The sequence below is a fragment of the Antennarius striatus genome, chromosome 11 (assembly GCF_040054535.1).
Source record: "Antennarius striatus isolate MH-2024 chromosome 11, ASM4005453v1, whole genome shotgun sequence".
Taxonomy (NCBI): domain Eukaryota; kingdom Metazoa; phylum Chordata; class Actinopteri; order Lophiiformes; family Antennariidae; genus Antennarius; species Antennarius striatus.
The window spans coordinates 4,539,680-4,552,709 of record NC_090786.1 but is presented as its reverse complement, the minus strand read 5'-3'; the positions used below and the strand labels follow the sequence as shown (position 1 = coordinate 4,552,709).

At 42.2% G+C, this 13,030-nt stretch overlaps 1 protein-coding gene across 1 annotated transcript in view; it reads right to left on the bottom strand.

Annotated features, from left to right (window-relative positions):
- slc8a1b (solute carrier family 8 member 1b) overlaps window positions 1-13,030 on the bottom strand; it is an 81,346-nt gene that overhangs the window by 15,328 nt on the left and 52,988 nt on the right. Inside the window, exons 5-6 of the mRNA XM_068327679.1 lie at window positions 8,242-8,351; window positions 384-541 (exon numbers count right to left, since the gene is read on the bottom strand). Of these exons, the coding sequence (XP_068183780.1) occupies window positions 384-541; window positions 8,242-8,351 (268 nt within the window). The remainder of the gene's footprint in view (window positions 1-383; window positions 542-8,241; window positions 8,352-13,030) is intronic.

The window sequence follows — 13,030 nt, the reverse complement described above, 5'->3', positions numbered from 1 at the left end:
GAGGAGGGAATTGCTCTCTTCTTCTCTGCCCACTTCAGAGGGAAACTGTACAGCTAATTGTGTTGAATGAAGCTTTGGGGTGTAAATGGTGCCTCTCTGCCTCTGTGGACACACAAACGCACCCACGTAACCAGCAGCGCAGCTCCTATTACACGTGGAGTGTTTAACTAACTCTATTCCTCTAGATTTAATACGGTCTTTGTCATTCGGTGTAGCGCTGAGCCGTTTCCCCTCGGATACTTTCTTTTGGCTTCAGTTTGTACTGCTGTGAAATATAAGTGCTCTTTTATTTAATCTGTGCATTTCTGTAGAAGTCAAGCTTTTGGGTTTGCTACACAACACCAATAACATCACTTCCTACCACCTTCCTCTTCATGTCCTACCTTGAATTCGTACGATTCCTCTATGATGACCTCCAGTTTGACGTGATCCCCCAGCATGGGACGGCCCATTTCTGCGATGCGCCGTTCTTCTTCATCTTTTCCCGCCAGCGGCTCTTTCTCCTCCTCCTCTTGTTCCTTCTGCTGTTCCTTCTGCTGTTCTGTAAACAGTACAAAAAGCAAACCAGCAGGTCTCACTTTTACTTCCCTTGACTTCACGGGGATAATCCTCTTAGCATCAATACTGCTTTTCAGGGAGTCCTGACTACATATTTTAAGAGAAACAATACAGTAATGGCACCGCTAAAAATAGAAAGCCCATTGCTCAATGTTTACTAATCAATCCCACTATGAATGAATCCACAAAGAAGGATTAACAACTGCCTTTCAGGATTTTTACATCATGACTGATGAAATGTTTTTCATGGTTTTATATAAATGTAAAAGTACTGTAATCATCATTGCATGCACTTTACACTTTATAATGCTTTAAAAAAGGTCCAGAAATTGATTCACTCACACATGAAATGCATTTTAATGTGCCTGCAATTAAATTAAGAACACATTTCTGAGTTTTTAACGGCTTGTTATTTGTGACTTGTGGGTTTGTTTTAATCCAATCAGATGGCAACTTCTGCTTCAGCCAATCACACAAGTGTATCACATCAATTAAAACTATGAAGAAATCATATGACAAAACAGTGATTGAAAGTGCAACGCGACTGAAGCGGCACAATAAGGTATAACAAATATCAAACCATTAGCATCAAAGCTAACAGCTTTAGTTGAACAACTGGGATCAGATGACCTCACGATTAAAAGACGATATTTTTGTAATTGTCAGTGTTCGTGTGTCCGTCCATCCGTCCGTTCGTATGTATGTGCACCAAATATTTTCAAAACCGTTGCAGATAGAAAGATGAAACAAAGAGCACATTACTCGGGCGGCAAAGGGGACGAACATGAGATGATGACCTTGAAAAAACAACTTTTGTACACTCAGAAACTGGATAAAGATAGAAAGACGAGGGAGAAGGCCAGTGTGAGTAAGACCAAAGCTAGTGCTTTGATCAATGACAGTAGGTCAGAGCATTAGCTTTGATCTTTGACCTATGCAAGTGGGTCAGGATGAAATTTTGAATTCAGTGGTGGGACGTTTCAGTCTGTGACTGCCTTGGTTGTAGTTTTTTCTTGAAGGTGTCTTTAACAGAGATCCGGCGTTCAGCTGAACTCGCTGCTGAGATGAGGGAGAGAGAAAGAGAGAATTTTCTGCGGGGGAATGATTATTTATCCGATTGCCTTCCATTATGGTGCATTGTGGGTCGGATCCATGCTGTAACTCCAGTGGGTTGTTCCTCTCAATTGAGTTACAGCATGGCGCCTACAGCTCTCTCTCTCTCTCTTAGACACACACACACACCCACACACACACACCCACACACACACACACACACACACACACACACACACACACACACACACACACACACACACACACACACACACACACACACACACACACACACACACACACACACACACACCTGGATTCAGATTCCTGCCAGTGCTTCTTCCTGTCTTTTGGAACTCTTCTAAAAGCATCTCTGTTTACCATCTATTTGCACCTCAGTTCAGGTAAATATGCCTGAATGTGCTTCACAGTGACACAAGTATGGATTCCAGGATAGTTAAATCTATTGTCAGTATAAAGAACACAATTTGCATTCCTCATTGGTATAATTCCATCATTCCCTGCCTTTTCCTGATAAGATTTCGATTCGGTTGAGTTCCCACAAGCAGCCAGAGCCAAAAACAACAAACAAAAGAGCTTATTATTTATTCGGTTTAGCAGCATTGACGATGTTGCCTGTCAAATTAATAATGACGCCTTGTTGATCTCATTGTGAATAGAGGGGCCCACGAGGGGTAAATTGGAAGCCTCTCTCTCCCATTAGTAACGTCATTATTTGCTTTAAAGAAGACGACAGCTTCGCCTTCTGCTACGGACACAACAGCATTGCTTTCATTAGGTGTCTAATCCATCTCTTTTCAATCAACACCTTTGAATTGTCATTAGACATCCTAATGTTCTATTCTTCCTCCAATAAACACCCCGTCTTTATATGATGAGTGACTTCCTCTAAATCTAAACAATCAGATTAGAATCGGTTTCAAAGACGTAATGCTGAATAGTGCGTTGTAGTTCTGACCCCTAAACCCATCCAGCGGTACAACTGAGGAAACTTTGAAATAATCTCTTTCCATTCTTTAATGGATTACTCCGAGAAGCCTAATCCAGACTATCACTTTCACTCAGCTCTCAACTCTTGAATAAGTTTTTCCTTGATTCATTCTTTCCTCAACTTTTCCACTTTTACAGATCCGCGTTCAATGAGTGCGCGGCGAGATAACAATGATAGATGAAGTACGGAGCTCACAGATACTTTTTGTGTGTCTGAGTTTTTCTGGATGAAACATGTGCTGATAGTTGGTGTAAGCGCGGACGTTGGATTTCACACCTTGCCACGGCTTGATGGAGCCTCTAGTTTGCTGGGAGTGATGGAGGACGACAGGAAGATGGGGAGAAGAGGAGGAGGATGAAGGACCGGAGCAGAGACTCCACAGATGAAGGAAATACATTACCAGCAGACACCATCGAGGGGTCATTTTTAACGCCGCGGCATCTTCAAATTCATGGAACTGCTAAAATGTCTATAACTCCAGATGTGTGATGAAATGGGTTTATTAATCACATGGAGTAGGGGATGAAATACCAAAGAAAGCTGAGGTCATTTTTAACTCTTCGCAGAAATCCCTCCATAAACGTGCACTCAAAAGTTGCGCTATTCGTGGTCGCTTAGCAACACCGGATCTTTCAGATGTTTCTTGATGAACAGACAGCGTGATTTGAATAACATGAAGCGAAACAGAAGATGGATGAATGCAAAAGAAGTTTTTGCAAGGCCGCAGAGCTGGAGAGACGACCCGGAGGAGAGACATCAGATCGATAACCTTTTAACGCTCACTGGAAGAGGAGGAGCAGATATTTACAAAAAAAAAAAATCCCAGGCATCATCTTGGGAATTTTGAAGCTCATCCCGCCTTGAAGTGTCGACACTTGAACGAAAAACAGTTGATCCTGATTGAACGGAATTTTTTAAATTGTGATTTCAAATTTTTTTTAGAAATTGTATACAATGAGGTGAAGTAATTATAAAATAAGTAACTTTACTTATTTTTCAAAAACATCTTAAAATTAATTCATTATCAGCTTCAAGAAGTGACAGTTTTATGATTCCTGACACTATTATGGCAGGGGGCACAAACGACCCCCCCCAGGGTAACTGTTGATGGGTCTACTGTTAAAAACAGAGGATTTCTACTCCCTGTCACCGGTGATGGATTCTGGTTCCATCAGAGGAGGCAAAAGAAGATGAGGAGCGGCTGCGAGGGGAGGGGAGGTGCTGTATCTTTGCAGACTGTCAGGATGTGAAAACAGGAGGAGGAGCAGAGGGAAGAGACTTCTGCACCGTGTCAGGGAGACGGGTAGACAGAAGGAGAGGAGATGGAGGAGACAGGAGGAGACAGGGTTTTTGACAGGATTAAGCAGTACAACGGGACAAAGGGGGGGATCAGGAGGAAGAGGGACCTGGTACACTGTCACGCCTTTGGAGAGTCCTACAGGAGGGGACAGAATAGGAGCACGAGGAGAAAACACCAGCGGGGCTTTCAGCTAGGGCACAAACAACAAATGAATAAAACGTGTTGGAAAAAGAGTGGGGTTAGGGCACGGAGGACAGGGAAGATGTTAAATAAGGAGGAGGAGAGGAAAATGAGAGGAAAGGAAGTCAAACTGATGTCAGCAGGAGGTGGGGAGAGAATGTAAAAAAGGGAGGAGGAAAATAACCGGAAGGAAGAGAAAGAGGGAAGGAATATCTGAAGGAGTATTTAGTCGACATTGTTTTTTGGCAGCAACCAATATGAAATAATCATTAAGGTAATAAATATGTTTACCACGACTGAGGCGAGTCTGTTGCGGGGCCATCATAAACTTGTTTACACTATATTCACATTTAAATGACGTTACTAATGAATTGAAGCAGTTAATTCCTTCGACTTGATCACGGAATGCAAATGTGTACGCTGATTTAAATGAATTCATTTACACTGTTGGTGCTGATTAACGACCATAATGTGGATGACTATTGTAATTTTAAACACAACAAGCGAGGACCGAAGGCTTCAGGATGTCACATTATATTTATAATAAATAATAATAATCAACCCTAAATATAAAGAAAACCCCGGGTGATGCCTGTGCAGACACCAAATGTGGGGATAAGCCGAGCGTCACGTCTCCCATTCATTCGTGTTGTTTTGACACGTTCACAGCCTTAATGCCAAGGTTAATAAATATGTTTTGTACTATTGCATAACAGCAAGCAAAAAACACTCAAGGCATAAGGATTTGGATTATGAGAGGAGAGGACATCGCTCGTGGACAAAGACTGTGTGACGCAGACGCATCTGCGTGGTCACATGTTGGAATTTACCGTATGTGTGTGTGTGTGTGTGTGTGAGGACATGAGGTCGTCACCCTCTGCAGGGTGTGTGTGTTTTCAGCTGGTTCCCCTCTCAGTGCCGTCTCCCACCCGGATGAATGACAGAGGTTCACGGACCGCCGTGACCTCTCCCTCTATCCCCGAGGCTCCACTGGACCAAAAAAAATAAAAAATAAAAGTGCAATATCAGAGGGTCGTTGGGAAATGTTTAACGTCCTGACTTTCATCCATCCCCAGGAAAAAAAAAAAAATCAAAAGTGAGTTTGAGAGAATGAGAATTAAAAAAAAATCCACCCAGTGTATAAATAAAGTCAACAACACGGTTAGATAACAGCGGGTAACTGTCAGTCATCCAATATTAAATATCCAGCTCAACCTGTACAAACAAACAAAACGCTGTTTATGAGTTCCCGCCTGCTGAAATGTGTTCAAGGACAAAAAAAAACTCAAGAAACAGGTCATTCTATCTCCGCCACAACTTGAACTTTTCTGTTACATTTGTGCATTAATCCTACCGACTCCTGTCTGCTTACAGCAAGAAAGGAGAAAAGTAAATGAAACATCAACAACATCAACACCAACAACAAAAAAAACCCCAACACAATAAAAGGAAATACTATCAGGTCTTATCTTTGTCCCAGACACAATTAACCAAATCATAAAGAACTGGTTTGTCGAAAATGAGACGACTTTAACTGTTTCAAATGATAAAAGCGGACTCTGTTTTCCGAGGCTAACATTCACGAATGTTAAAACATTTTTTGTGGAACTTATATCTGAAGGGGAAACGCACACATTCATCAGCAGCAATGATTAAAGGTCCTTTTCTTCAGCTGCTGTCTCTGGGGTGGGGGTGGGGGTGGGGACGCTTTAGGCTGTTTGGACCCGGTCGCCAGAAAGCATTGAACGCATCAATCATGTGCTTTAGACTCTTTCTGCAGTGTCATCCTTTAATTCACATCCAATCCGACGGTGGGGAAACGTAACAATCATGAGGGAATTCAACGTTGAGTCGTTCCAAGAATTGATTTGAATTTAAAGGTATTGATAATAAATTTATGAATGGTATAGCCATGTTTTAACATCTAGACTGTTCTAATGAGGGCAGGAAGTGGGTGGGGCTCATTGATGGAATGAAACAGGTTCCTAATTTGCAAGAGTGATGTGGTTTTAAATATACAATCAATGACAAAACATAGGAGCTGTGTCTGTGTTTTAATAAAACATTTACTCTTCAACACAACTCCCACCGAAATACAAGACTGTGAAAACACACACATGAATGGCATCCAAACAAATAGATGGTAGCATACAAACACACACACACACACTGAACATCACAAACACACGTTTACATGGACAACAAATCATTGGACACTGTCCACAAAGACCTGTGCAGAGCTCATTTAGCACAGAGGGAACCAGTTAATGACGCACTGCAGCCCTTCAACTGTGTGTGTGTGTGTGTGTGTGTGTGTGTGTGTGTGTGTTTGCGTGTCTGTCTGTGCATCCTGGGTTGTGTTTGATCTCCTGACTGTGATAATGTGATATCCAGCTCTCGTCTTTGATCCCCCTCATCAGCATAAACAGCGCTGATGCCCGGAATACACACACATACACACACCTCACCACCATTAATATACTGATAGTGCTGCTCTGTGAGTGTATGTGTGTGTGTGTGTGTGTGTGTGTGTCAGAGGCACAGAAATGAATGCACCCCATAAAGCAAAAGTGAGTTTCCAGGGCATAAACGCCCAACTGTGTCTTTGGACGGTTCACCGCCCCCATTTGAGATCTAGCGGGTTTCATGCATGGGGGAGAAAAACATCTCAGCAGTAGCTGATGGAAAAGTGTCGCTGATGATAAGCTGTGAACATTTTTCCATGATGTGTATCGACAAGCCTCTGCCGTCTGATTCGCCGCCCGTCACCTGCCTGAGGATGGATGAGGGTTGATTTTACCGGCGTCAGTAACGACAACGTTTAATATCCAGAAGTCCAGCTAAAAGAATCGCACAAAAATGCAACATCAATGACATGGAAGCAGTTTGAAACAGAGAAAATGAATAATCTATATTTTCTTCAAGTTAAATTGATTTTTAACACCCAGTTGTCCAGAGATCCAACTTTAAGTAAGAGATAATGACATTGACAAATGAGTGTCAAAGGGTTTACTTTAATCAGGTGAGTTAAGGGTTTAAAGTAAAATCTTTTTCTGTTAGGTTTATTATTATAACATTTTTTCAGATGTTCACGATGACAAACTCAGTTTAAATAGTTTATGACAACAAATTTGACTGTTTTTCGCAGATATAAACATAAAAACTGGTTTTATCGGTCACTGCAATCACTAAATCATTTGCCTAAACCTCTGAATATATCGGGATATATCACTGGTATCACTCAAAAGTGAATAACCCCGTTTTCTTTGTGTCTTCGTGTCTGGAAGTGAACTCTACTTAGAAAGCAATGACATTTTCCATCATCGGCAAGAACAGAACATCAACCCTTAAAAATCTCTTTGCTGGACATGAGGGAAGTGAGAGAACAGGGCAGAGGAAAAGGAAAGGAAAGGTCAGGTGTGATTACCACTGAATTTTCTGAGTCCTCTGAGAAAAAACAGAGGAGGGAAAGAAAAAGGACAGAAAATTGAGAAGTATAGATAGGGGAGCAATCCTTGTGAATCCCAAATCAACAAGCCTCTTAAAACTGTAGCGGGCATCACTTTACGTACGATAGAAAAACAAATGATGCTTTGACTTTATGCCTTCTTTAAACTGTTATTTCCTGGGATTATGTTTGTGCCACACAGACTGACTCATCACAGCTTCTGTGTGACATTTAACCGGTGACATTTTGGGCACTAGTGTTTAGAAATGAACTCATTTCCGTCCTGCATTTCACCCGTCTGTCAAACAGTACGGGTTTTCTTTGAGTCGTTTGGCTGCTGAAGTCGCAGTTCCTGAATTCTGTGTTCGATTTTAACTGCGGGTGATAAAGACGGTAGAAATCTTTGTAATGTGCAGGATACGCTTTCTTAAACTCATTTGTTGCCTTTGTGTGATACATTTCGTGTCAAGACATACTTGAAAGCGTACACAGACACTATGAACACACCTACTCAGTAGTTATGTAGGTTTGGAACATTTAAAAATCTCTGCAGAATTAAACTAAAGGAAATGCACTAGCAAGGATTTTGTCATTTGCATTCCTGTATCAGCGAGTGATGATTCCACGGGTGGCCTGTTGATTCAGGATTCTTTAAAAGCCCATGAGGTGCGTTCTGATTGGCTGTCACACCTGTCCATTCCTTCGTGCTGCGTCTCCATTGGGGGGTTTCGAGCAGAAGGTAGAAGGAGGACTGCTTATTGTATTCCTCCCGGTCTAAGATGGGAATGGTTATGGTCTTCCTGTATGGGACACACACGTACACACACATATAGGGAGGTGGTGAATGCATGCATTTTAAAAAAAACAAACAAACAAACAAAAAAACATGTTAAATGTTTGTACACACACAGACACACACAAACAACACACACGTGAGGCTGAGTGGTGGTGGTGGTGCGATGAGGTGAACCCCATCCTGCTGCTGGTTTGCTGTCATGAAGATACAGCAGGAGGTAAAGTAACAAAAAAAAAAAAAAGAAAGAAAAAGAAACAGGAAGAATGAATGAAATCTCTTCCTGTGAGTAGAGGTCATGCAGGCTTAGGGGACACCCTGGGGTCAAAGTTCATCGGGTCACGAGGGCTCACCATCTTCCTGACCTGCAGTGTTGTTGCTCTCCACCAGGCGAGGTTCTCCAATCTCTATGTAGAAGGTTTTGTTCTTCTCGTACTCCTCGTCATCGATTACCTTCACCTTGATGGTTTTGCTAAGGAGGAAGAGGAGGAGGAGGAGGAAGGGGGAGGAAGGAAAAGGGAGGAAGCAGAAAAGGAAGAAAAAAGTGAGGAAAAAGACAGGCTGGAAACTGGAAAACCAAGAGGAAATAAAAGAGCAGGATTCCCCCAAAAGCGCGTGAAGTCTATCAGGTGGCGTTAGAGAATTAGTCGTCTATTTTACTTCCAACCCATCTAACCCTTACACCTGATATGAGATTAATCCGATGTTATCGGAACAAGCTCACATTAGTCTGAACGGATCAGTCTGATAAACCCTTCATTCTGCCAAGCCTGAGGTTCTGATCTGGGCTCGATTAAAAAAAAAAAAAAAATCAACCTCAACAAAGCTGCTCGGATGCTAAAGTCTAAATAAAGTCTGCAGAGTTTAAATGAACGCAGTCATAAATCACAAAGATGAATCTGGCTCGTGTACCAACAGGAGGCTTTTAGCAGGTCTGCCATGGCTTCACTTTGGATTATCTGAGAATGTAACTCAGCAGTGGTGATCGCTTAAATATAAATGTGCATCATTTAAATTAATCATAAAGCTATGACGCAGGATTTACATTTATTTTTATTTCCATGTGAAACAAAAACAATCTATCATGAATTCAGCCAATTTTCAGCTCAATCTACTGCAAAAGAGAAGACTGAAGGTTTATGAAAGCACAATAAATGAGCTAAGATAAGACAGAATACTATCTTCAGTTAAGAGGAACTTTCTAGTTTAACAGAAAAGATTGTAGACTAATCTGAGCCATTAGAAGAGTATGGAATAATTCTGTGCCATGAAAGATGAAACCGAGCAGAAAAATGAGCAGCAAACGAGGACTAATTATTTTAAACAAAATCAAGAAAATTCTGCTGCTGTAATTAACACCATCAACAACTCGTACCAACAGAAAAGCAAAAAGGATCACCAGATTATCTCTTATTTAAGCCAGAAAGCAGTAGATGGAGCGCCATGAATTATCTGATGATGATGTCACCACTAAACCAGATGCTGCTGATGTTTCCAGTCTGAACCTTCAAGGTCTACATGAACGGCAGTAAAGCAGTGTGTGACCCGTGTCATCATCGTGTGGCTCCCATTAAGGACCAACAACATGTTCAGTAGAGCCAGAATGGAGTGTGTGTGTGTGTGTGTGTGTGTGTGTGTGTTAGTGCGTTACTCTGTGTGTTTATAATGAGGCACTTCGCCTCAGTCGTATTTTGCAGAAAAGCTAATATCCGAGGTCACGGGGCGGTGGAGCGGGATGTGGTGTGTGTGTTTAGAGCAAGTGTGTGTGTGTGTGTCTGTTTAATGTGTGTGTTTATGTTTGTCTACAACAAACCTCACATACTGAAATACATCTGAGAGAATACTCATAATCTGGCACAGAGGGTGGTAAATGGGGAATGGACACAAACACACACACACACACACACACACACACACACACACACACACACACACAAACACACACGCCCACGCACACACACAAGCTTATATAAGCCACTATCTTCATCATGCAACCTGTTTTCAATCCCAAAAAGGCGTCGTGTTAGCAACCTGACAAGACTGACTAGAGGCTCGGCTCATAATCTGTCAGCAGTGTCACACACACACACACACACACACACACACACACACACGCACACACACGCACACACACCAGCAGCCCCACTGATGCCAGAAATCGAGAGTGTGTGTGTGTGTGTGTGTGTGTGTGTGTGTGTGTGTGTGTGTGTGTGTGTGTGTGTACAAACGGGTTCATCTATCAGCAGCATGAGCTTCAACCACTGATGCGTCACAGTTTAGTTTCCACCTTCAGGGAGTAAAACGCTCCCCTGCCTCAAGGTGGAGCCCTTGAGCAAGGCCCTTAACCTCTCCACAGATGAAGTGGTGGGGTTCAGGGAACAGTAGTGTTTACATTCCCAGTGGGAATATAACTCCTGCTGCTACTTCCCTTCACTACAAGGTCTATTACAGGGAGGCACACTGGGAATACGGCTCACGTTTGCATTTTAATATAAAGTAAAACTGCACAAGTGCTGTGAGATGACACAAAAGTAAACCAATGGCGTCGACACAGACGCCGTAGATTTACAGAGGATTGGGAACACAGATGTCCCTTAAAATGATCCCAAATGACAGATGGACACAAAACAATGCCGATCCCAAGTGGATGGAGGGTCTTTTTTTTTTTTTGTCAAATCGGCTACAGAACAAATCATTTTGCATCATTAACTTAATTTATCAAAGCCTCCATAAACATGTCACCAACTAAAGTCTGTCTGGCTTGGAATTTAGGGGGAAACTTTAATAGCTATCTGTGTGGAAAGAGAATGAAAATTGTGATTTAACTCTGCATACATGTGTAAACAACAATGACTCATCCTGGACTGGTACAGATATTTTCCCAGTTTTGGGAATGGTGACTCTTCTCTAGAACCTGGCAACCCTCAAGGATGACCAACTTGCTGGAAAAAGAGACACACACGCCCACACACGGTCCTCCTCCGACACATGCAGACATGGCATCGAAGAAGACGCAACTTATCCACAATCAACCCGCGATTGGTCAACTTCACCGCATCAAACGCACTCAAACAGACTTACACGTGGACTTTCAACGTTGCCGCGGCAATGCAATGTTTGGGTAACCAACAGGGGTGGGGAAGATTGTTTCCAGACCAGTGATGTGTCTGTGTGTGTGAGTGTATTCGAGTGGCGGGTCAACTAGTGTACACACACACGCTGATTTGTATGTGTCAGTGTAAATACATGTGTGTTTGTATGTAATAAATAACGACTTGATGTTACACAGTAGCCTCCATTGTTAGTGGTAAGTGTCTGTACTCCATCACGGGTTAATCCACCAACATATTTATAGTCGAGCCAGTGTGAATGTATACGTCTGTGTCTCTGCAGCTGTATGTGGTTGTGTTTTTGTATTTGTGAGAACCCATATTGATATAAAACAGCTGAATTTTGCTTAAAATATACCCGTCGCAGTGTTTTGACCCTAAAATCAGGTCATAGCTCTAAAAGGAATTCCACTCACAGAAGCCAAACGACAACGTCCCAACTTTCCTGACGTGTTCTCACTCTCATGGAATTGAAATCGGTAGTCCTCACGAGGATCGCCAACACACACACACACACACACACACACACACACACACACACACACACAAGCGGTGTGACACTTGCATGTCAACATTCACAAAAGTATCGCACTTGCTTGCTTTAACACTCACATAGGAACACACTGCTGGGGCAGGAATTCAAAAGCAGACACACACACACACACATGCACGCACACACACATATTCCTCCTGGGATCACGATGGGTGTACATCTGTGTTTTCACAAATATGTCCTCCATCTGACTTCATAAAAAAGCGTGAGCATCTGAGCAGCTGTGACGGATCTCTCCTCCGTCGCTCCGCCATCACCCTCCATCCCTTCGTTCCCTTCCTCCATTCATTTGCTGTGTCTCTCCTTTTTATATTTATGAACAAGATTCCTGCAACACTTTTAACACTTCGTTCTGGGTTTACAAAATATTTCAAAACTCTTAAATCGAGAATCCCCAGAATTAGATATAAAAATAAGAGATAATGGAAAAAACAGGCAATATATTATCCAAAAAAGCAGCCTGATTGAGTTAGAGCGCTGGTTTGTTTAATAATTTTCATGTTGGTGACCTTCACTTTTCCTTTTTGCTGATCAAGTTTGTTCATGTTTGGCTTTCTGTTGCCTTGATTTTCCATTCTTGTCTCAATACAGAATAAATGATTTTACAGTTTTTTGGCTGCGGTGCTTCTGCAAGTACGTCCGTGAATATTTCCCATGATGCCTAGAGATATGAAAGCGGTGACAGTCAGAGCTCCTTTAAAGCAGAAGATCATATGATTTGGCTCAGAAAAATCTAAATTATGCACATGTCCCTATTGTTTCCACAACAACAATTATTCATAGCATGGATTGTTCCTTTTCGACAGACGGAACTCTGGATTCTGAAACAGGCCAGGGTAAGAGATGTGTGTAGCTGCAAAATATCAGGAAGCTGCTTCAAATCTAAATCTTCTCAAAGGAATATTTGCAATTCTAATGGAAGGACTACAAAGTAAAAGTCCTTCGTCTGCTGTCTCAGACTCATCAGTATGTCGTATCTAGCTGAGAAAAAGTTACTGCCAGTGTGTTATTCCCCAAAGGGCC